Source organism: Momordica charantia (genome assembly GCF_013281855.1).
Source record: "Momordica charantia cultivar OHB3-1 chromosome 9 unlocalized genomic scaffold, Mcharantia_2.0 BLBB01000009.1, whole genome shotgun sequence".
Lineage (NCBI taxonomy): Eukaryota > Viridiplantae > Streptophyta > Magnoliopsida > Cucurbitales > Cucurbitaceae > Momordica > Momordica charantia.
The window spans coordinates 6,494,226-6,518,667 of NW_028275167.1; the positions used below are offsets into that span (position 1 = coordinate 6,494,226).

At 32.6% G+C, this 24,442-nt stretch overlaps 4 protein-coding genes across 6 annotated transcripts; all 4 read right to left on the reverse strand.

Moving 5' to 3' along the window:
- Window positions 1-656: 656 nt before the first annotated feature.
- Window positions 657-7,252, reverse strand: UVH6 (RAD3-like DNA-binding helicase protein). 2 transcript variants are annotated; one of them, XM_022294585.2, is made up of 12 exons: window positions 6,575-7,251; window positions 5,954-6,234; window positions 5,552-5,634; window positions 5,060-5,463; window positions 4,377-4,570; window positions 4,056-4,236; window positions 3,830-3,954; window positions 3,510-3,599; window positions 3,186-3,264; window positions 3,020-3,096; window positions 1,971-2,079; window positions 657-1,215 (listed from the first exon to the last, which is right to left on the reverse strand). In XM_022294585.2, exons 1-12 carry the CDS (start codon window positions 7,106-7,108, stop codon window positions 1,096-1,098), a joined length of 2,277 nt encoding a protein of 758 aa, XP_022150277.1. In that variant the 5' UTR covers window positions 7,109-7,251; the 3' UTR covers window positions 657-1,095. The 2 variants fall into 2 exon arrangements, 1 of the variants encoding a protein (XP_022150277.1); XR_015787431.1 differs by having other exon boundaries at window positions 1,186-1,215; window positions 3,181-3,264; window positions 6,575-7,252.
- A 1,471-nt stretch (window positions 7,253-8,723) lies between these two features.
- Window positions 8,724-12,841, reverse strand: LOC111018414 (non-structural protein). 2 transcript variants are annotated; one of them, XM_022294478.2, is made up of 8 exons: window positions 12,644-12,841; window positions 11,462-11,519; window positions 11,076-11,381; window positions 10,958-11,006; window positions 10,764-10,858; window positions 10,118-10,242; window positions 9,078-9,159; window positions 8,724-8,978 (listed from the first exon to the last, which is right to left on the reverse strand). In XM_022294478.2, the coding sequence occupies exons 1-7, from the start codon at window positions 12,778-12,780 to the stop codon at window positions 9,102-9,104; spliced, it is 828 nt and encodes a 275-aa protein (XP_022150170.1). In that variant the 5' UTR covers window positions 12,781-12,841; the 3' UTR covers window positions 8,724-8,978; window positions 9,078-9,101. The 2 variants fall into 2 exon arrangements, with proteins under 2 accessions (XP_022150170.1, XP_022150169.1); XM_022294477.2 differs by having other exon boundaries at window positions 8,724-9,159; window positions 12,644-12,840.
- Window positions 12,842-14,019: 1,178 nt separating this feature from the next.
- LOC111018471 (uncharacterized) lies at window positions 14,020-17,022 on the reverse strand. The gene is made up of 5 exons (XM_022294571.2): window positions 16,864-17,022; window positions 16,687-16,788; window positions 16,384-16,570; window positions 15,334-15,423; window positions 14,020-14,493 (listed from the first exon to the last, which is right to left on the reverse strand). The coding sequence occupies exons 1-5, from the start codon at window positions 16,948-16,950 to the stop codon at window positions 14,342-14,344; spliced, it is 618 nt and encodes a 205-aa protein (XP_022150263.1). The 5' UTR covers window positions 16,951-17,022; the 3' UTR covers window positions 14,020-14,341.
- A 4,592-nt stretch (window positions 17,023-21,614) lies between these two features.
- Window positions 21,615-23,523, reverse strand: LOC111018495 (small ribosomal subunit protein eS19x). The gene is made up of 4 exons (XM_022294603.2): window positions 23,348-23,523; window positions 22,321-22,411; window positions 22,004-22,187; window positions 21,615-21,863 (listed from the first exon to the last, which is right to left on the reverse strand). Exons 1-4 carry the CDS (start codon window positions 23,429-23,431, stop codon window positions 21,791-21,793), a joined length of 432 nt encoding a protein of 143 aa, XP_022150295.1. The 5' UTR covers window positions 23,432-23,523; the 3' UTR covers window positions 21,615-21,790.
- Between the last annotated feature and the right edge of the window lie 919 nt (window positions 23,524-24,442).

The window sequence follows — 24,442 nt, forward strand, 5'->3', positions numbered from 1 at the left end:
TCTTTTTGTTCACCATAGGAGGACTCACTGGAATAGTCCCGACAAATTCAGGGCTAGACATTGCTCTACATGATACTTATTATGTGGTTGCACATTGTTTTTTGTTAAAATTATTTTGTGAATAAGCGGGAAGTAAACAGATGCTAAAAATTACCACACTTATCTAAGTCTATGGTCAAATTTGATGAAATTGATACAACTTTCCAAGCTTATGAATAAAAATTATTTTTTTTCTCAATAATATTTATTTATTTATATAATTTATATTCGGCCCCCTCATTTTTGGTAATTCTGGATCCGTTCCTGTTTAGAAACAAGCTACCCGCATCTATCGGTGAGAACGAGGCTTGGCTTGTACAAAGGTGTGAGATAGAAAGGTGAGGACATGGCTTGTTTACTTGTGAAAAAAACTCATCTAATTAGTTCTTCTCCAACTTGCTTTGTTAGGTCAAAGTATCGACGATGTCTAGACATTTATTTAAACACATGAATACACAACGAACATGGATTATTTTGACTCTCTAACATTCATCTAATGTAATTTTTCAGTTAAATTGTTAGTGTTACTTTAGACTACTCGATGGGTCAAGACAAGGTCGGGAGTGGTATACTATCCTTGACTCACACGATCAAACGTGTAATTTACCGTAATAATATTGACTGAAAAATAATAATTCAATTGATAGCAGAACAAACTCAGCCAGTCAGTTAAATATAGGAAACTAATGCAACAATAAACTTGTTGATAAATAACAGTGGTAGGCCAAAAAGAAAAACAAAAGAAAAAAAAAAAAAAGAAAGAGCAACATTGCAAGTCAAAAGGTAACAAGAGATCATTTATATACATATTACTATAAGCTATTTGTCAAAATTTCTTTTTTGGGAGAACCCATTCAGAAGGTTCTCAACCCTATTCAATTCCACAACCAGGCAACATTCAAATTTGAGTTCTTTGTCAGCAGAATCTCGGTAGGGGATTTCTTCTTTGAGTTAACGAGATGAGGACTCTCACGGTCTCGGTCGGTAGGATTCGGAGAAGAATGTTAAAACAGCACTCTCGCCTAAAAAAGAGTCCATTTGCAGGTAGTTTGATCCTTAATACAACATCTCATTCATGTTGCCTTCAGACATCTTTTCTAAGTCTTCTTGGGACAATAAGGTCTTTCTACCACTGCTCCCTGCCTTATCATAGGGTTGTGCCATCTTCCTAAGGAACTGCACCCACATATTTAGAGTTCAGATTCGATTATTTTATTGGCTATGAAAATTTTCCAAGGAATTTTCTGATGAATCTTAAAAGGCTTAGCAAGAATGCATACAGATTCTTCATAATTTTGAAGTTAAATAGCAAAAGAGATCTTATTAAAGATGCATTTTAGATAATAAAATTAGAATGCGAAGGAATCCATTTGAATGCCAAATATTCATAGATGTGTATGAAAGGGGAAAGAAATGGTAATTACCAAAAACACTCATGGTTTTAATACTACTTGAACTTCCATAAATGTTTCGAAAATATTCTTTGAGGCTAAGCAAACATTTGTTAATATGTTAATGTTTTGAAAGGAAAGTTGATGTAGCAATTAACGTCGCACTTTTGCCCTAAAAGTTTTCTTCTTTCATCATCAAGAGAGTTTGTCTACCCAATTTTGACATCATTCCCCCTTTAAAACCAATAACTTCTTCCATATTTCTTATCATTTCAGACTTAATCCAAGTACACTTCCACGTTAATTGCCACGTCGTTCCAAATTTTGCCATGTCAACTTTCCGTTCAAAATATTAATGGACGTTTACTCAAAGGGTATTTTTGAAACGTTTATGAAAAGTCAAGAATATTTTTTAAACTTTTGATTGGAGTATTTTTTATTGAAAAGACAAGGTTCAAAGGTATTTTTTGTAATTTATTGTAATTTAGCCAAAAAAAAATGTCTATATCTTGAACTATGAGATGGTAAGAAATTACAAACCTCCCGAGCTATGTGCAGAGCCATGTCTGTGCTCAAATTCAAGTGTGCATCGCGTAAATGTGACAATATCCATCCAGGCAATTTTGAGCGCTTGTCATGACGACTATACCTGCACAATGACAAAGTTTAAAATATAATATATGGTAGTTTCCTATAAAATCATCTTTTCAAACGATGATGTCATAAGAGACCTCAACAAAAATCACCCATTGAGGATATGATTTAATGCTAAATAGTAATTGCAAAATGTTTACCCTCCTGCCAACAGTTCTCAAAGAATACCAATGATATTAATGAGTTTTCAACTTAAAATGATGATTTCAAAATCTTTGCGATGTTTAATCTCCAGTTTACATATATCTCATAATGAAACAAAGAAGAGCTCGTGGCTAGCATGGTGAGCATCTCCAACCAGCAGTCACCATGAGCGCCATTTTATCCCTATGTTCACGAGTTCATGGAGTCGAGACAAATATCCATGAAACGAGAGGTAATTTTACACTTAATTTATCAAACAACTCAGCCATCTCTTCCCTCGATTCTCCTTCCCAGATAATTTCTGCTTCACACTGCAGAAAAAAAGCTTCTCGGTCAGACCTAGATTGCAATAGATTTTTCTTTCCAATGTTCTTTTCTTTTTCCTTTTCTTTAGTACTCCTTTGTCCTCCATCGTCTTTGTGTCTGTATTTCTCTTTTTTGGGCCCACTACTTCATCTCTAACTTTTCCACTTTCAATTCCCAACTCTGTTCCTTCTTTATCGCCCCCTCCCCTTTCTCACACCATTTCTCTGGGGCCCCCTCCCTCTTTCCATTTTCTTCAAGATTTTTTGTTATAGATGAGTTTTATTTATTTTAAGTACCAACTTCATTGAGATTGACATCTCTATCGCACCTCTACGTCAACTCAATTTCTGAATTTAAAGAAGATTCTTTCCATCCAATGAATCAGTAACTTGTGATTACTTCTTGCAGTTAAAACCGAAAATAAGTTCTGTAATGGAGAAATTAGTTGTAACTACATAGTCTAATAATTTAAAGAAAAATCTAACCTTTTATCAGCAAATATCATCATCCCATAGTCAGCCTTTGATCGGATAACTCGACCAACACATTGCGCAGCTTGTCTCTGTCCAAATTGTCAGAACCGATTATGTCCAGTCCACCATACACCAAAAAGAGCTTCTATAGAGAGTAAGAGGAGCAATTTTACCCTACCAAAGCATCAAAGGTTAAAAAATCTCCTTCCTTAATTTGAAATGTCTCCCGTAGATATTCCAACCGAGCAAGCAAAATTCTGAAAACAAAAATCATTATATATACTGTCAGAAACAACCAAGTATAAACAAAAATGGCCCCCCATCACCCTCCTGACAGATTCTGTTTTTGTTTTTTGATAAGACAGATCCTGTTTTTGTTAAACTTAGAAACAATGGTCATGTAATGATAACTCTAAATGGAAAGAGAAAAATGTTTTACATTGATTAATCATCTTTTTGCCCCACAAATTATGACATTAGAAAGTCGTAATATAAAACTCACTTGCTTAATGTATACTGGAAAGGAACACCAAACATTATCACCAATCTTCCATAATGTCGATCGAAATCTATACCTTCAGCAACTTTTCCCCTGCATTAACATAGATTAAACTCCAAATTACATCCGCACCATTCTTCTTGATCAATACTTATTTTTTAGGAAACCAATTAATTCATAGATGGTGCGAAATTACAAGAATGGAGAGGAGAGCCCAGCCCCAAGCGAAGAAAGATAAAATGGTTTGGGGCTGGGCTGGAAGGGTTCCAAAGTCAAGAAGGAAAGGGTAAAAAGGGGAAAGAATTGACAGCGGAATAGGATACCTGGCTACAGAGAAAAACACAGCACCTCTCCCACAATCACAAGCCTTGCGGTAGTTGTCAAGAGCCAGCGTAGTCTCCACCACATCCTGGGTCTCAATAAACACAAGTTTATGCTGCATTATTTCCTGAGAAAACGTATTCAACTGTTTAGTATGACCAGGGTCGATCATGTTAAGACTACTTTCCACTAAAATGTTGTAACCAAGCCAAACATTAGTATTGTCACCTTTAATATGCCAGTTTCATTCCAACTGTTTATAATCCCATCCATATATGAGTAACTGACGAAGAAACATACTATCCCATCAGGAACGGCTGACACCATCTCAAGCAACAGCCTGCCGTAATTCCTTACTACACCAAGATCGCTTCTCATATCAAATTTAGTACTTACTGGGAGCTGGTCGCTAGAGTAACAAAACAACCAATAGTCAATATAGGAAATCCTACTTTACTACTAAGAAATAAAAAATAGAATAGAAGAATTTCAATAATAATATGCAGAAGCCAGAAAGAAAACATAATATATTTCAATTGAAACGCACACCTGCCACGAGTGAGAACCATTGGGCATATGCAGTCTCTGGTCAAAGACATTGTAAAACTTCTACTAACAACAGGATTAAAATTGAGCAAACGAGGGTAGAGATCAATTGGGCTCAGAGTTCCCGATGTTATCACGACTGATTGAAATCGTTCAAACACAGGCTTGATAGCAAGCGAGGCATCATGACAGCTAAGCTGAGGAGAAAATAAATGAATATTTAATAAATCACTTTTAAACAAAAAGATGGACATAATTATTGAAAAACACAATATAAAGTTCAAATCAAAACTTCAGTGGATAGCATCATGTATAAGCTGGGGGATATGCAACTAGAGACTGGAGATCAAAGAGATTTTCACTTCTTCAGAATTCCGTTTCGTCTCCACATGGAAATAGGAGAAGAAATACGGCCTCCTAGCCCAGAGAAAAGGAGTTAAAAAATTATGTGTATTCTCCTGATCTCTGAAGTTTCCACTTCAAGATCAAAACTCTTGCTAAAGTAAAAAACCATCTACCGTAGGTCCGTATCTATGAAGGAACCCAACTCAAACACTTCTCTATCATCAAGAGATCATCTAAACCTAAGATTCCAACATTTATCATCCAAATTCCATACTCCTAAAACGTTTCAAGAAGAAAAGGTGTATATATAAATATATAAATTAAGACAGATATAAACCAACCTGCAGTACAGGATCAGGAATATGTGGCATTCTCTCATCAACAGGCTCAATTATAATTGAGAAACCCCGTGCATATGTTCCAATAAGTGTTGCAAAGTCACATATGGTCTGTATATGCAAAAACTCATCGGTGTCGGTAATTTCTAGAGTCAGCAAGAGGGAGTGGAGGCGATCATAACAAAACTTCAGGGTTTTTTGGTCAATTCCAGCCTGGGAACCAACAGAGCCAACAAAATTAACAAGCCCTTCCTTCTCGACATTTTCAGTGTCCAAACGCCCTTCAAGATACTGAACCAATCTCCGCAATACATGTACAAAGTGTTCGGCTCGACGTATATTTCCTGGCACAGCCTCCTTCAAAATATCATCTGGAAGGGCAGGGTTTGAGAGCCAGGTATCCGTGACTGCACCACAAAATTAAAGAGGCTGAGTTTATTCTACAATAAGAACAAAACACATTCAATTTTGTTTGAATTACAATGTCCAACATACTAGGTAGGTTCCCTCTTTGTGCCAAACCCTCTACCAGCCTGTTATATTCTGCACGCAATCTACCTGCATCAGTTTCCTTGAACCTTCCTACCATATCAAGGAAAAATACTAATTAGATACCAATTCAAGAGTAACAGAAACACCAAAATACCTAGACAATGCACAGAATCGGTCAACTTATTCATATTCATGCTCCTCTACATGAGAGACATGACATTTGAAGGAGCACAGAGACCTAAATATATCTCTAAATAAGAGACATTAGCACATTAACTCTCAAGAACATTGAAAACAAGTGAACCATGTCCTTTAGACTACCACTGATGTGGAAAATGCACTGTCATACACCATTTCCAGATATGGAATGATATTAAGAGAAATCAACTTAATATCTGATTATACCTCTCAATCTCCTGGCGCATCTTATTGAGATTTCTTCTGGCGCCTTCAATAGTCTGCCTCCTCACACTAACACTGAGGGCTTCAATACACACGTTATCAATATTGTGTGCCTCATCAAACACCACAACAGATTCTCGCTGCATTTCCTTGGATATAATGCTAGCCACTTTGGGATCAAGCAAGTACTGATAACTATATACTACCACATTTGCAAACTGTACCATATGCCGTGCCAAGAAGTAAGGACACCAACCCTTCTTTGTCCCAAAAGCCCTCAGATCCTATAAATCCAGTGGTGAAGTTACATGAATGAATTATTCAAGGTACAAATGATTTCCATCTATAAAAGATTTCCATCTATAAAAATGAATAAATAGAAGAATTTAAATGACTTAAGAAACAATTCGTCTTCATACTATAAAACGTAAAGTAAAGCCGTAGGTGACACTAGAATTTGATTTGGAAATCGTCATCAAAATTAAATGCTATAGAATTGATAGCTCTAAGAATTTCAACACTGTCTCACTAACTACACCAACACCCCAAAGAAGAGAATGAAATTTTAATTTTAAATCACCGTCAATGGTTAGAGAAAGAAATGGGGAATTCAACCAGTAGTACCTGCAACGTATAAACCCCCGGCGGCAACACCGCAGTGGAGCCGGCCTTTTCATACTGCTCAAAGAACTCACAAGTAGGCACATTCGGATTCTCCGCCGCCATAGCCCTAACCCAACTGGCGGTCAGCTTGCGGCAACCAGCGTCGACAGAATCCCGATTCTCGGACGCCAAAACCCTCGGATTGACACAGAGATTCTTCCTGGACGAGAGGCCGACAGCCAAGATCTGAGCGCGAGGGCCAAGCTGGTGAACCTGGTAATCATGGAGCAGTCTAAGCTCGGCGAGGGTCTTCTCCATTTCGTGGACAGTGCGGGTGCAGTAGATGAGCTTGACGGGGTTCTGGGGCTTGGAGAGGGTGTAGCTGGTGATGAGAGAAAGGAGGGCGATGGTCTTGCCGGTGCCGGTGGGCATCTCGAGAAGACAATGGCCCTTGGCGTCGAGAGCTCGCTTCAGCTCAAGCATGTACGCGTACTGCTCCGGGTATATGTGATCGTAAGGGAAGTACACTGTTACGTCCTCCAATTGAAACTTCATCGTGATTGCTCCGCCGGTGACGAGCTTACGACGGAGAACCAGAACGACGGCGGCGGGGAGATTCCAGAGGTCTCTGCTCAAACTCCTATGGCTCCGTCTCTTCCGTCTTCCCCCAATTGTTCTCAATTATTAATGCAAAATAATAATACCATCCTAAATATGAGATTTTGGATCCCATTTCATACTCTTTTTTTATTTATTTATTTAATTTTTTTCTCTCTTTTAAGTTGAATTACGGTGCAAATTTGAATTTCTAAACAAAATCTAAAACTTGGCAAGTATTTATTTATTTCTTTCTTTTTTTTGAGAAAATCTTGGCAAGTTTATTTTACATCAAATCTAAAAAGTTTATTCACTTGAATACAATATAATATTTCATCCCTCGCAAATCTAACCATAACTAATCGGAGGGATATCAAAATAAAATAAAAAGATTAACTGATATGGTATATATTTTCGACTAAAAAGTTATGAGTTCAAATTTCCACACCCACATGTTGTTATATTAAAAAAATATATATTATTTGATAAAACAAAAAATAAAATTGTTATCAAACGAGGTTGTAATTTTCAAGAACTTATTGACGTTAAAATTTTACTAATAAATTGTCGCGATGAAACTCATAGGAATTCCGCTCGAATTTTAAAAGTTAATGAAATTATAATTTATCATATGAACTATAAAAATATTATAAATAAAATATGCCTGAATTGAGTTATATTTGAAATCAAGTTTTTGGGGGCTCATTCTAATTGTAAATGATCCCACCCTCATTTCCTCTCTTTAAATAAATGGTGATTCCTTAGTTCGCTGAGTAGGAATTGCATTAATCATGATTTGAATAATGACGATCTCTAAATTATCTTTCTATACACTTTCATTTTGTCATAAATTCTAAAAATCCAAAAAAGAAAAAACATTTTATAGAAATGAATTCAACCTTAAAAAAAATAAGAAAAATAAAAGTGTTGTCTAAACTATTAAACTTTATTCAATTAGAAAAAAGATGTGATTCAAGATTATCAAGACTTATGGTCTTGGCTTAAGGAACATTTGCTTAGGATTCACCATTTCAAGCAGCCACTAAAAAGGTTCAAAACTTTGATTTTAGATGATGGGATTTGGGGAGGAGGGGGAATGATTCCAAAGGAATGTCGAGGAAGAAATGAATTTTGCTTAAAACAATTTTTGGTGGAATTAACCGACGAACAGAATTGGAAGTTATAAATTTTGTGTCAAATAAATCCACAAACTAATAAATTTCTTCTCAATTTTGTGTTTAATGAATTATTGAATTTTATATTTTATACTTAATAGATCCTCGATCTGATTGAAAATTTTTAAAATCCGAACTTATTAGACACAAAATTGAAGGTTTACGGTCTTGTTGGATAAAAATAAAATAAAATCAATGTTATGTCTAATAGATCCATTAACTTTTAAAATGTATACTATGTAAGGAGCTTATTAGACACAAGTTACGGTGCAAACACTTTTAAAAGTTCATAAGACCTATTGGACAAAATTTGAAAGTTTAGGGATTGTAATTTAACCTAAAAAATTTTAATATAAAAAGAGTATTGATTAAAAAATGGAACTAAAAGTTACCTGGAATATTAGTAACCATATGATATGTTTAACTTTGATTAAATTCGGGAAAAAGTGAAATATTTTTCACCTTAGTAAATTTAAGATGTGTTCCTAATTTTAGAATGATTTTGGATACATCAAGATCCCCACCATTCAAATTAGCTAAAAGTTTTCATATCCGCTTAACCAAATCGATTCCGTTTTTTTTTTTCCTGTTCAAAAACCGAACCGAGAATTTTACGCCCCTTCCAAAAGGATCTAAATCCTATTCCAGACTGCCTGCATAAGTAGAGCTAAATTCTCAAGGAGCAATGATTTTTGGTCTACAAACTACAATTAGAGGTTATTCATATGCAAAGTGTACAGGTTAGTGTTTACTTGTATCTTTGGCAATCGCCATTTTCAATCTTCATCGGGTCTGTTGAATGCTAGGCCCTTGATTGCATGTCTACATTGAAACCTGAAATGCAACAACCATATTATTTAATAATGATCATCCAACTTCGTTATTGTTAAAATTACGAATGAAATATTAGTATTGCAGCATAACATGATTAACAGACGGTTCTTTTCAACCTTAAAAATAGTATAGGTGACTTTTTGACTTGAGCATATAAATGGGCAGGAATAAGAGACGTAAAGCTCTCAATTTTGGCACATACTCCCCTAGAAAGTAGCTATATAATAGGAGTTATATTAACAAAGCATGTTTCAATAACTTTTTGGTTAAAATTATAAGATTAGTTCTTAAACTTCTGGCAATATCTATTAGATTCCAAGACTTTAAAATGCATGTAATAAATTTATAAACTTTTGAGATAGTATTTAATAGGTCCCCAAACTTGAAGAAAAAAAAAGTATAGTAGCTTTTTTAACTTTCAATTTTTGTATAATAAATCTATTAGACATTTTTTAAAAATTCAAAACCTCTTCGACACAAAATATTTATAGACTACTTAATCTGAACCCTTAAAGTTATTTATACTTATATTTTCTTGTTTTGTATCACTCCCAAGAAAAACACTTTGACATTATAGTTTGAATCTTAGAAAACAAAAGGAGATTTTTTTTTTAAGTTTTCCAAATCTGGCTAAAGTTTCACAAATGCTTTTAAAATTATACTAGAAAGATAAAGAAAACTATTAATAAATAAGCATAACCAACAAAAACAAACTTGGACCGACTCTAATTAACTGCCTTCGGATTTTGGACAATCGACACCATAAATAACACTATACATAAACTAACTTTATTTCTTAACACCCTCCTTTAATTCATAGCTGGAGAAATCAATTTGAGTAAGCTTAAACACTCGCAAAACACCACACAATGCAATGTCCTAACATACTTAACCAATAATTTTTACTTGAACATTGAGTAGAAATTAATAGTAATTAATGATTAAAGCATTCCTGTACCAGATTGAATCTTCGACTGAAGAGTTGGTAAGGTCATCACAGTTTCCAACTTGAGACTCACGATCAGGAGCATTCATCTTCTGGATTTGGCCTTTGCACTTAAATCGTAGTTTGAAAGGCACTATCTGAATCAAAGACCATTTTTAGATGATATCAAATTGATTATAAAATTCTAATGCAGATGCAGGCAATGGTGTTAAATGGTTTGGACAATCAAGATGATCAACACCCTTATTTTGACCTAAGATTATGCATTTGGATCAAACTGAAAGCTCTAATGACAAATGGTGTTGATAAATGACAGAGATGTAGTATATTCTATTACAGCAGTCAAATTCTTATGTAACTGGATAATCTGATATGAATAACAGAGAGATAGATTATAGAATCCCCAAGATCAATCTCATTTTTTTATAACGGGGAGTCGGAGCTTTAGTATCCTGCATCCCGGGACACTTGCACCACCCAGGAGACATAAAGGGCTTTTGATATTAAACTCCCCGGAAGATTCGAACCTAAGATCTCTAAACCAGTATGACCAAAAGACCTCAAACTCTTACCAACCGGACTGTCTCTTGGGCCGCCCAATATCATCTCATATCAATATCTTGGGATGAAAACAAAAGCAGACATATCTAACATTTACCTTTTTGCTGTATCGGAAGTCACGTTTTGGAATGAAGTGCAAGGGCAGATTGAAAGAAGCAGGGGCCTTCACCAATAGAAACAACTTAGTAGGGCCTAAAAAAATATGTTATCATTTCTTAATAAGAGAAATTTAGAGGGTGAGAATTCTTCTCCAAACTGGATCATTATGCTTTAACATGCACAACTATGTACCTGGATACGAGGAAGAGCCAGCGTCCTTAGAGATTAATGTTCGAATGGCCTGTAATAATAATGAATTTTGAATCAAACAATGAAGAATTCTAGGAAATATATTACAATTTACGAGCACCTTTCTTGAAAGAACTTCTGCTGCTTTGTGTTTGATGAAGTCATCGGCACCTCCCACCGCAGCTTTTCTTTGTAAAAAGCACAGCTGATAGACATGTTGAGGTCGTAGTGGAGTAGCTCCAAGAATTAACAAGACTTCCTCGATATTAGGAATCTCTGTAATCAACAATTTGATAGCAGATTGAAAACCAGAGACTGAATTCATTAACTTCTCCATTCTCTTAATTCCCTGTCTGACCTCCCTCATTCTCCCAGTATGCTTTCTTCGTGATGATGCTTTTAGTTCGTTTTGTGCCAGTTCACTTCCCTAAAACCGACACTTGTTATGATGCTCTTCATATTGAAGCAAGAAAATGTAAACGAAACTACCCATTTCAGCTGACATACCAGCTCTTTGTATTCTTCATGCAAAGTATCAAATTCGATGCTCATATCCTGTAGTATTCTGCACTAAGCCACCAAACGTCAGTAGAGTACTTAAGGTACAAACATAGGAAATAGATTTCTCGTTTAGTGGTGTATTTTCTTTCTGTATGTGACACGATTCAAATATAACTGATGATCTTGAAATAAGTTACGAAATGTCTCACGGGACAACCACGTGACCCTACGACATTTGGTGTCCATAGACACATAGAAATTAATTCTTAAGGTAGGTGGCCGCTATGGAGTTTAAACCTATTCCCTCCCTAAATTAATCATAGCCTCTTTGGATTAATGAACCACCCATGACTGTTACGAAATGTTTTAACTAATTGAGCTATGTTCGAGTTGATATCCCAAGACATAGAGGAGCAAGAGTAGGTTTTTTTTTTTTAATTAATGAACTTCTGGCTCAATGATGAAGATTAAATCAGAAATAATTGTCTACTGAAACTAAAAAGAAGAGAAGTCATTGACTCCAAAAAAGACATTGGCATACTAATTAATAATTTCAACACTTCCAAATGCTACATATTTTGTTTCTTCACTGCACATATGTTTCTTATGGGCGATCTTTTCTCCTCAACATCTACTTTATAAGGTTATTCTAGCAAGGGCTTCTTGTGATAAACTTGGGAAAGAAACAATCAAACAAAAGTTGCATCACACGCCCCACAATCTCGATGCAAAAAGCATAGAAGTACACACTTCAAAACAGATAAATTAATAAGAAAGAACTAAGCAAAATTGTGCAAAATAAATCTTCTGGTAGCTCAATAACATCATTAATTTAATCGTTTCGTGCAGAATTCATTTTAAACTATAACCATAGCAACTTAAAACTCCTGGAAAGAAGTCACTAAAATCATATAACATTTAAAAGTACTTCTCATTCTATACCTATCAGTAATACATAAATACTCATCAGTAAACATAACCGGAAATACTCATCAGAATCTAACGGAGCTCACATCTGATAGAATTCCTAATTTCTCTTCACAAACTGAAATTTTCGATCACTCAATTGTTTCGCAATCAGACATTTTCCAATACGTATGACAGCTGAATGCATTTTTTTTTCCGGATTCTTGCACTTTCTAAGCTACGGAAGTGAAAATAGGTTGGAAATTGAGGGAAGAAACTTACGAAGGGAGTTGTTGGTGCATGAACAAGACGAAGGCGGAGACATCGTTGATGATATTGAAGAGAATGGAGCTGTCGAAGTAATCGGCGGAGGCTTCGATCTCTGTATACTCCATCTCCGAGGAACCTTCCCCCTCCATCCCGTTAATTTCGAAGAGAGAGAAAGATAGAGAGAGAGAGAGTATTTATTCGAAATGAAATTGCAGCGGGAAACGGAACGCAGTTGAGGGACATTATCGTCAATAGACTGATTGGGATGGTTGTTGTGTAAGAGAATATACGACGACGTTTAAAGAAAATGATAATTAAAAAAATCATTTTTTTCCTCTCTGTGTCCATTTTTACTATAAACTTTCAATTTTATTGAATTTACCCTAGACTAGATAAAATGTTGCAATAGTTAAAGAATAGTTATATATATCATGTTGTCTCAAAAAAAAAAAAAGTCGTTATATATATCATGTGTTTCAATGAATTATGGAAGAAATTGATAGGATTTTAAGAAAATGACAATAGATAATGTAATGTTATGATTTCCTTAATAAAAAAGTGAAGTTTATTATATCATAATTAGGTGGAGACAATTAAATTGGCATTTTTTACTTATTATGCTTATGCTGGATTTCGAACTATCCTAAGAATGGGTGGGATCGGATATATGACTGAACTATCTAGAACGAGTTATGTGAAGAAAGATTTGTACCAAAGAAACAAATATTTTGACGCTCAAGTCAGTAAGAGTCTGATCTAAGCTTTCAAGATGAGAAATCAGATTGCTTTCCGTAACAAGGAGTTGAACGTGTCGTACTTCGACATATGGCTTTCCTTGACCAACAATTTGTTCGACAACCAAGCTATCGAGTTATCATTGGTCAAGCTAAATAAGTTGAACATTAAGTATTTCCAAGATAATGGGAAAATACCTGGCAAATCGATCTTTCATTATTCTTCGCATGACCACATGTCCTTTTTGACCCTTTATCAAATTATATATTTATATATAATGGATATACAATTTTAAGTTAGTGAAAGACACAATAAATAGTTCGCTATGAAAACGATTGTTTCTTAGTCATCCAATCTCTCCTTGAGGTAAGTAAATCTCTGGATAAAGAATGTAATTAGATCTCTTAATAAAACATCTGATTGTTTAGTCGCAATCTCAAAATCTATGGTAAGAGTGACTATTGATGATTTGAATTCATTATCTTTTCACTGACCTCAACAACTATTAAGTTAACTTACAGTGAGATCAAAATTTAAGTACTAAAATAAGACATTTGAAAGTTGAGAAACTGTGTAACATTAATTTTTAAAAATACCAAAAACAAAATAACTATAAAAGTTAAATAACCAAAATAAAAAAGATATTGATTTGTCATAAAAATGAGCATTACAATTTTGACATATTATTCAAATGATTACGATGAAAGCATTTGAAGAGCTAGTTAGCCCTAACTTTGCATCATGAAAGTTTTCATACCTGAGTAAAATATGAAGAATGATACTTCGACTTACAGTAAGCACTCATTTTTCTTGTTGATTACTATTAAATTTTTGACAAATAAGATAGAGGAATGTAAAAAAAATTTTCTTTGTCTAGACAGAAAGAGTACCCAATTTTTAATGATGGTCAACATGAAGATGGGTGTTAACCGATAAACGTCCGGGTATTATTTAAATATGAATATTTTGGATCTCTTAATATGTCCATTCCTTGGGAAGAAATATCTCTTGGGATGAATTGGTTTGATTTTGGGACATGAAAGAGCAATTTGTGGATGTTACATCTTTGCCCTTCTTGTTTTTTACAGTTGAGTTGCACTCTCTACCCTTTTGGTTGCCGTTGGGATCTGCGAATAAGTTATATATCCAAAATAAGTTATAATTTGCATTTAGTCGTCACTTTTTCAATTTATTAAGTTCATTTTCATGGGGTTTTTTCTAATCTTCTAGAAGTTCTTGAATTTATTACAATTCACAAATATAGTATGTTATATTATTAATGTTATAATTCACAACAATATTCTTGGTAGTTTTATTTTATAAAAACCATCACAAGTCTTAAATAATTGACTTATTTATCATTTTAGATATTACGGTTAGAAATTGGCTAAATATCTCTTGATCCTCTATTTTTCGACGAATTTTATCTTCAAAAGTATTAAAAGAAATTTGATGAAGTCCTTGCATGTTCTTTTCTATTGGCTAGATGAGGTTTCTTAAATCAAGTGAAAAAAGGACAACGCATGATATTATTTATTTTATTGTATGATAACATTGACACGACTAAAAAGTAAGAAATTAGAGCTTTTGTTAAACTAGTTATAATAATAAAAGAACTTTTTATATATTATAAAAAGAATTGAGATTCATGTATCTGACTCAGAGGTCATGGGTTTGTACTACTTCTTAAAATTTTTAGAATCGAAAAATTATATAAATAAAGTTATAAGGTATAACTTTTGTCCCTTAAAAAAAAAAGAAAGAGAAAAAAAAAAGAAAATTCTATTCTAAATGATAATAGTACTTCCGAGGGTCATTGAATTTTATAATGAGTTACAGAGAGGTTAGTTTCTAAAAAATAATTTTTAAATTTAAAATTTTATTATTCAATTTTAATACATTTTTCTTAGTACAACCTAAGATTTGAACTAAAAAAGTAACATTTTATTGAAAATATATCATCATACCTTTTCGAGGAGAAATTTGAAATCCTAATGCTTGAACGTCGAGATTAAGAGCTTGAACAACACGAGCAGGGAGAAGAACGATGGAACAAACTACAAATAGATTCACACTTTATTAGTCCAAAATTAGAAATCAAGGTGACAAAGTTAGGATCATAATTCAGAAACTTAAAATTATATTTTCAAAATTTTGTTATATAGATTAATCTTTAAAAACTGTTTCCTTCTTCACACTAATTTAAAAACATACTACATTTGAATCAAACTACACTTAAAAAATAATCAGATTATATATGAAAAGTAAATAATTCAACAAAAGATGAAAAGAAAACATATTAAAACTTAAAAAAAAAAAAAAAAAAAGAAGAAGAAGAAGAACTACACTATAAAACAAGATTTCCGCTTCCAAGTTCCAAACACATCCTAAATCTATCAAATATAGTAATATGACTTTATATGGAAGAGTTCATTGATATTTATTAATAACACAAAAGCACTTGTATAAATGGTAGGTTGTTTTTTTTAATATATATTTTTAAGATACGTGTAAACCATGACTATAATCTCATTTAATACGATAACAAATACTAAATAGAATCTTTTTTTTTCTATTTTGAGTTCCGCCAAATAGCAAATTTGTTGGATTTAAATTTTTTGTTATATTCTTAATTCGTCGAATTTCATTAATTTAATAATTATGTCATGTATTCAGAATGTATCTTGTTATCAGAATCTCAATTTAATTTGATCAACCATTTTTAGTTTTAATTAATTAAAATTACAAAGAGTTGCACATCGTGCAACCAAAAGGCAAATTGCCAAATTTCTCTTTAAAAAAAAAAAGAAAAAAAAAACTCTCTCTCTCTCTCTTCTGTAAATTGATTGAAGAGAGAGAGAGAGAGAGAGAGAGAGAGAGAGAGAGAGAGAGAGAGAGGGAGAAAAAGGTACGCACGAAGGCAGAGTTCTTTCTTGTTTGCTTTATTTTCTAAATCTCTGGACGGAAATATTATTGATTAAATAGATGTTAAAAAGAATATAATCAGAAATCCCTACCTGGCTTCTTGTTTGGTTGGTAACCAGTGGCTGCTCCTCGAGGAAGAAAAACGCCGGTGCCGCCTAATTGCCGGCCGGAGTCGAGGAAAATCGCTTGCATTCCAGGTCCTCCGGCCGTCCAATTGGCCGCCGATTTCTGCTTCTGATGCGGCCGAGCAGAGACATTACCGTACTTCGATTTCTGATGCTAATTCGATTTAATTCACCGAATCAAAACAAAATCAGAATCAACATAACTTAGGGCGCTAGCTAGCTTCACAAACGAATTAACATCGGAATCGCAATCGAAATGCAGTAGCGTACCGGTGGAAGCGCGAAATGATCCGACGGCGGCGATGACAGAGGACGATCATGGCGCCGTTGCCGGTGGAGGTAAGGCTTCTGCTGTTGTTGCCGCATATACACCTGAAATTTAAAAGAGATCAGGCGATCTATGGATCGATTGATCGATGGATGAAGAAGTAGAATTAGAAGTAGAACCTTGATATCGCAAGCCTCGTCGAGAACTTGACTCGGAAGCCATGGCATTGCTTCTTCTACAGCAAGCTCGAGGTCGTCGGCAGCCATTTTTCTGAATTGTTTCGGTTTCTCTCTCTAGAACAGAGAATCGATGAGAGAGAGAGAGAGAGATGAAAGAAGTCCAATGCGTTCACCTGTAACTCAACTAAATATATATAGTTATGTGGTGGAGACCGAAAAGGAGGATCCAAAAAATCATTACATTCCATTCATTCATATTTCATTCACGGGCTTCCAGAAAAAATAATAATAATAAATAAATAAACCGTTATTTTCACGGCGTCGTTTTACTTTTACCTTTAAAAGTTTTACAAGTCAATATCTATGAAAATATCGATATCTCAATTTTATATAAAATGTCAATGTCGATGGATATTTCTATTAGAATTAGAGAAATTAAAAATATATCAAATATTTAAATTAATAAATAAACATTTTCCTATTTCAAAATAGGTTAAAAATAATTAATATTAATATTATATATATATATATATTAGTGAGATTTTATTAATATTTTCCGTATTTTGTCGAATTTTTTTATACTATGATGGAAATGTCGATTTACCTTTCGTGTTGATGTCGAACTCATAGAAATATGGATATGTTGATGGATATTTAGAACCATGGGTGAGGCTGTGAGAGAAGATCCATTTTTTTGGGTTGAAATAATTTGACCTTGATTTGTAATGCAATTTACGCAAAAACCCTTTAAAAAAGGCCTACGTGCTTAAATTTTTTATTTTGTGTCAATGAATTTTATCTGTTATTGTTTGTTCAACAACGTGTAAGAGTGGATATATATTTGAACCTCTAAACTTTTTGTAATATATATATATGTGTTTGTTTTAAATAGTTAAGTTTATGTTCAGTTAACTAATTCTGTCAATTTAATGTTTACGTAATATACATGGGCTATATTATTAAAGATTATGTAGTGTGGCATGTGCCATAGTTTACTTGACAAAATGAAATTCCAGTTTCTCGAAACTCTAATTTGAAATCATAACAAATGTTGATGCTGAACTTTGTCGAGCTATAGTCGAACTACATAAGAGGGAGTTATACCAGAAGTGACCAACACAAAAGGAATAAAACTCTGACACCCAAGTAAGTAAAGGTTCGAGCTCAGTAGGTCGTTCTTAGACATAATAGAGTCAGATAACTGCCGTTCATTTTATAGGCAAAGTGAGGAGATAAGTCCCTTAGGACCGGAGGTTGGGGAAATTATACGGATTTTTTGGCTGAGGTTGGTACCCTCGAGTTGGTAGAAGGGAACTTGGTAATTCTCTGGTTCATCTTGTCTTAACTTAATTTCAGGACGGATAGATAAGTTGTTTAGACGTTATCGAACTAAGATGATTGGTTAACATGGTCACCTTGAATTTTACTCTCCAACAACAAATTTTATCATTTGATATTATAAAAGGTCAATCAACTTCATTCACTTACCCATATTTTATGTATTAATTATTATTATTTCTTTTCAAGTGCTATACAACTCAAGTGGTTAACCAATCTTGGTAATATCTCCGAAAAATCAGAGGCTCCAAATTTCCTCCCTCATTTCTACTCTTAAAAAATTGTTTTATAATAACAATTTTTTCAAACATAATAATCACATTTAGTTAGAACTTTTAAAAAGAAAAATGTGGATTTATGCAAAAGGGGTGGAGGTAAATGTGTAATAAAATAAAGGGTAAAATTGGAATTTGGAGGGCAAGAAGTAAGTGGAAGGAGTTGGGTTGGATTAGGCTAACGAACCTGCCCTTCACTTTGGTTGTTGCAGTTATTCTGCAAATGTTGCTACTCCATAATAATTAATAATCCTTTTTTTTTCTTTCCAAAAAATAAATAAATAATCCTTTTTTTTTCTCCAAAATATTTTACTATATTTATTTTTTCAATTCAATTTCCTTTGTTAGTAAATTATAACTTAAACAAAACTCTTCTACTTCTCAACAACCCAACCCAACTCAATTTTCTTAACAACAAAAACAAATTTTTTTCCAAACCCTTGTTCTAGCGTAAGAGTATAATCATTGTGATAAACTATTAATAAAAAAAAGTATCTAAAAAATAATTATAAATAATAAAATATTAGAACATACATTTAGTCAATCGAATTGTTTTTTTTTAGTATAACCATATATCCAGGTGAGAATTCGAACCTCTGATCATTTTGATCGAGCATATATGTTTTAACCAATTAAGTCATGTTTTTTCCTTTTTTAGTACAACAAATGGGAGTGGGAATCGAACTCACAATATAATCTCTTGATTGGTAATATATATTAATTACCGCTGAACTATGCTCATTTTGACACAACTGTGACATGATGTAGCTAATAAATGATCATAACTTATAAATATATATTTTTAATGTTGCAATACATTTAGAGCATTACAGTCTAAATAGGAAGATAGAGATTTTAATTTTTAATCCAACGAACACGTGGCAATTTGTGGTGGTTATAGGTTACCAAGTTTGGAATGGAGTACTAAGCATAAGGATAAAGAAATTGTACGGTGGATTTGGTTTTTTTTTATTTAAATCTTTAAAATTAAAAAAAAAACTAACAATTGAGTCATTGACTTATTTTTCATAAAATCTTGTCATACGGTTTTTTTTTCCAATATCTAATTTAGGATTTAATTTTAATTTCATACTTTGCTGCAAATTTTTGTTTTTCTGTAATAAATATGAGAAAGCAGCATGAAAATTCAATCATAAAGAATCTCTGTTATATATTTTTGTTTTAATTGGTTTTGACTTTATGAAATGAAAGTCTCATCTGATTAAACAATATGCAATAAAGGAATTAAGTTGGTTGGGTTTTCAGTTCAAAATTATAAAACCAAACCAATTAAGATGGAGTAGGTCAACCTTTAAAACAAAAAAGCTTGTCCATTCTCAAAAAGCGAATAAAAAAATTGTTTGGAGCTCAAACTTCAAATTGTAGGTTCAAAGTGGATAAGGAGGAAAAAAAAGAGAAAAGGTCTTTTCTTTAACTTTTATTATTTTAGATGAAATTTTTTACGCAAAAAAAAATATATATATATAACTATCAGGTTAAAATACACCCTTTTATTTAGGTTTCTCTTTAGTCTCTAAATTTCAAAAACTAACGACTTGATCCTTACTTTAGAAAATAGTTTTAAAATGTCCTGGAGTCAAATTATCAAATGACGTGGCAATGGTAAGTTGGCATATAACAATATTTATTATTTTTATATTGTTTTTAGATGAAGTGGCATTTTTTCTTCCTCCTCCAATGCTCCATTTTTTCATTCCCTTGCCGTTCCGATTTAATAGTTTCGATAAAGGGGCATTCAATCTGAAAACTGAAATTCATCCATCTTCTCCTCTTCTTAATTTCCAACTGTATATTGCCATATAATCTTCAAATTGACAACTCATCGTTGCCATCCTTCTCTAACGGAAGTTTAACTCCAAGGACTTTTTAGGACTATTTTCTTATGGTCGATGATCAACTTGTCATTTTTTAAAACTTAGGGACTAAATAAAAACTTATTCTCAAACTTAGGGACCAAAAGTGTATTTTACTATAACTATAAATATTAGGTGTAATACTTAATCATTGCACTTTCTTAAGGTTCGTTTTAATCTTATACTTTTCAAAAGTGGCCATTTTGGTCACTCAATCTAAATTTTAGCACAACATTTCATTCACGACATTTTTTAAAATGTAATCATAAATTTATATTAAAGAGTTTCCCCTATATATAAAATTCATGTTAAAATCTTATAAATATGAATTAAAATAGTCACTTTTAAAAGTATATAAATCATAAATAAATAAATATATTTATTTATTTATTTATTTATTTATTTATTTTGGAATACATGGATTAAAATAAACAAAATTTAATGTCTAATAAACAAAATAAAATTTAAAAATCCAAGGACAAAAATGCATATTTTGAAAGTAAGTAGATATAGAAAATACAGAGAACAAAGCTATATATATATATATTTAGATAACCAAATCAATATTCAAACCTTAATAATATAAATCATAATATTACGGTTTCTAGTATTAAAATTTTAACCCTAATAAAGGATGATAAAATAATTAATTTTGGTCTATGACTTTGGTCTACATGTTTTTAAACTCGATACTTTCATCTTTTAAAATCAACATTTCAGTCTTTTAAGTCGAATTTTCATTCTTTTTTCTACTAAATCTTGATGCTAACATGCCATTTGCTTAAATTTTTAATATTTAATAATTAACAAAAAGAAAACAAGTATATCTCTGTTTTTTTAAGAAAAATTAAATCAATGTGTTTAGTGATTTTTTTGTATGATATATTATTAATAGATTAAAAATAAAATGTTAAATTAAAAACCAAAACAATGTTTAACCCAACAAAATTATGATAGGAAACCATTATATTGTAAATAGATATGGGGTCTCCAGCGAACGATAAAAATTGCCTTATTTGTCCAAAATAAATATCTATCACCTCTATGTTTCACTCTCAAATCTAAAAGTAAAGATTTAAAAAAATATATTAAAAAAATTTATTTATTTAAACAAATATAACACTTGTATGAATTATGAACGGCACAACTAACAAAGCAATTTAAACAAGATTAAAACGATGATAAAAATATCTTAATTATTGCAAATATATTAAGAACATCTTTTATCCAAAGAAACACACAAAAAAAGGAAAAAACAAATAACTAACGGAATAGAAGATTACTTTAAACCATTCAGAACCCGTGAGAAAAACATGAGTAACCATCTTCATCTGAAAATCTTTAAACAGCTAAATCCAAAATTTTAATGGCGCATAAGAAATTAATTGTATCTCATCAGGCAAAACATAAGTCTAATTATCAAAACAGGTAATTGATCGCTCACGGGGCAACAACAATCCGTCCAGCGACTTGATCGAGATCCCGTCGACCGCTTGAAGTGATTCTCCTTCCACTGCAAAAGAATATCAATGGACAATATAGCATTGGTTACAAATGATTTGAAATCAGAGCAAAACACAAAGCATATGGTGGAATCAAAGACAGGAAACAGAGAAGTTATAACTAAGCTAACTATTAGAATCTTGAACTCACCCCTTCGGGTCAACATCAACAATGTTCATCTCCTGCAATTGATGTAAAATGTGACGGGCAATAGCACCGCTGCTTTTGCAGAAGTGTGGTGGGCGACTTCCATTCCTCTGGCTTCCACCATAAATACGCTTAAATGCTCCCACACCAAGACCTCCCCTCAAGTAGATCTTCCTTGCCATGGATGCTAATAAAGTTTGACAAAGTAATCAACAGAGCAGCACAAACAGACCACAAATAATGGCAGTAATTAATTTTAGTTTGTTTTATTTATATCATATGAATATATGAAATCAAAAAGAGGAAAGTAGGGGACTAACCAGCTCTCACGTAATACCAATCAGGATCATAAGGAGCAAGCTCTTTGAATCTTGCAGTCTTCACTATATCTGTCCATGGTGGGAGTTCAACCTGCTCGGCAATGGTTTATGCAAAGGATAGCAATTTAAAACCACATATATTGCAAATCATAATTGATTAATTGGTTAAATAAATCTAATAGCCGTTACAGGTTAAACTTATCGTAAACAAGGAACATATAATGTACAAATTCATACCAATTTTTTTAATGGGAATATTTTGATTAAGTTACAACAGCATGCCTATTAAAATCATTGTCATAGAAATGGAATTCAAAAAATATATAATTCTTACTATGGAGATTCCAAAATGTCTTCTAATTTGTTCCTCTTTTAATAGGAATCATTCTAGATAGTCTAATAATATTACAACAGCAGGGGATGCTAAACCACGGGCCATTTATGATTACAAAATATTTTTCCATATGGCCAAAAAATCATTTATACTCGCTTGGATCCCAGAAACTCAAAAGCTCTATTGAACATTACAAAATTCTTTACACCAAGAACGTGTCTTTAATAGATCCAAAAAACACTCCGGAGCAAGTATGAGTGCAAGAAAGTAAAATATTTCACACCACCTCATGAGGTGCAAAAAGCCAGTAAATAAAAATAAGAGAATATAGTACTCCCACCAACAAATTTAATCAACGGAACAGGGAAATTCAAAACATTGAGAGGACAGTCCAAAAGCAGGAGCAGATCGATCAAAACGTCTACGCCCTAAAACCTACAAACTATTTGTTTTATTAGGAAGAATAAAAAAAACTAAGTAAAATGGAGGCCTGGAGAAGCCGATAAAGAAGGCAAACAACACAGAAACAAGCACACCCCACAACAGAACCATCCCAGATGAAACTCAAATTTAGCATTCACTCCGTTCTCGAAATCAACATCACAGGATACTCTCTTCAATCGACAACCTAGTTCTCTCGTCCAGAAAATCAGAAAGGAAAAAAAAACAGAGTATATAAGAAAAACCCGATACCTTTCCAGATCGCTTGAGATGAGCGGCATAGGCCTTGACGAACTCGTGAGGAGATACATCCTTGACGGTCTTAGCAGTAGCCATGGCTGTCGAATTCAGTGAGCAAAGGGCGGCAGAGGCTCCAATTGCAGAGCTAGGGTTTCCGCCTTTCTCAAATCGCTCTAGGGTTTTCGGGAGTGATAACTGCCCTCTATTTATATTCTGAAAATTCTTGTTTTTAACCTGTTTGCAATTATACCCTCACAAATCTTTTAGATTCCATAATTGCCCCTTCACGCCAGGTTATTTTTATTATTATTATTTTTTTTTAGAGAAACTTTTCGTTTGGAATATCTATATTTTCGTCCATTTGTTTCTTTCTCCGAATTTTTAATTTATTTTATAATTTTAAGTTAATTTTTTTTTCTTTAAACAATTTTCATATTAAAATAGTCAAATTTCGCATATTTTAATTTCAAATAATATTATTTATCAAAATTTATCCTTTGATTTAAAAATTATGAATGACATGTTATATTAGTCAAATATTTTAATTATTTTATTCTCTAGTGAACGTCCAACAAAAAAATAATACTCATATTCATTTTAAATATTTCTCATTCAAATTTTTTTTTATTAGAAAAAGCACCGCATCAAATTTTCAAATGTTGTGGTTTAATTTTTTTTTCTCCTTTTTTTTTAGAAAAAGGTTATATTACATCTACACCACATAATGACGTTATTTACAAAAATAGTAAATTGTCAACTTGAACTTGAACTTAGCTAAATAAAGTATATAATTTAAATCCTCACTCACTTTTTAAACTAAATAAATAAATATATAATAATTTGAAAATGTTTACAAAATTCATCTTCGTGGTTTAAAATTATGGGGAAAATCCCGTATTTTACCGTTATAGAATAATCCCAACAGTGTATTTTTCTATTTAATTCAGACTTTGCCTTCAATTTGACAACTTCTTGTAAGATTTAACCTTATTATTAGGTATATTAATTTTGGTTAAGCTTTAATCTTATTTTTAAAATGAATAGACTTGTACAAAACGAACAAATATCTCATTTAATTGTTAGAACATAAGTCAGCAACTTGTTAAA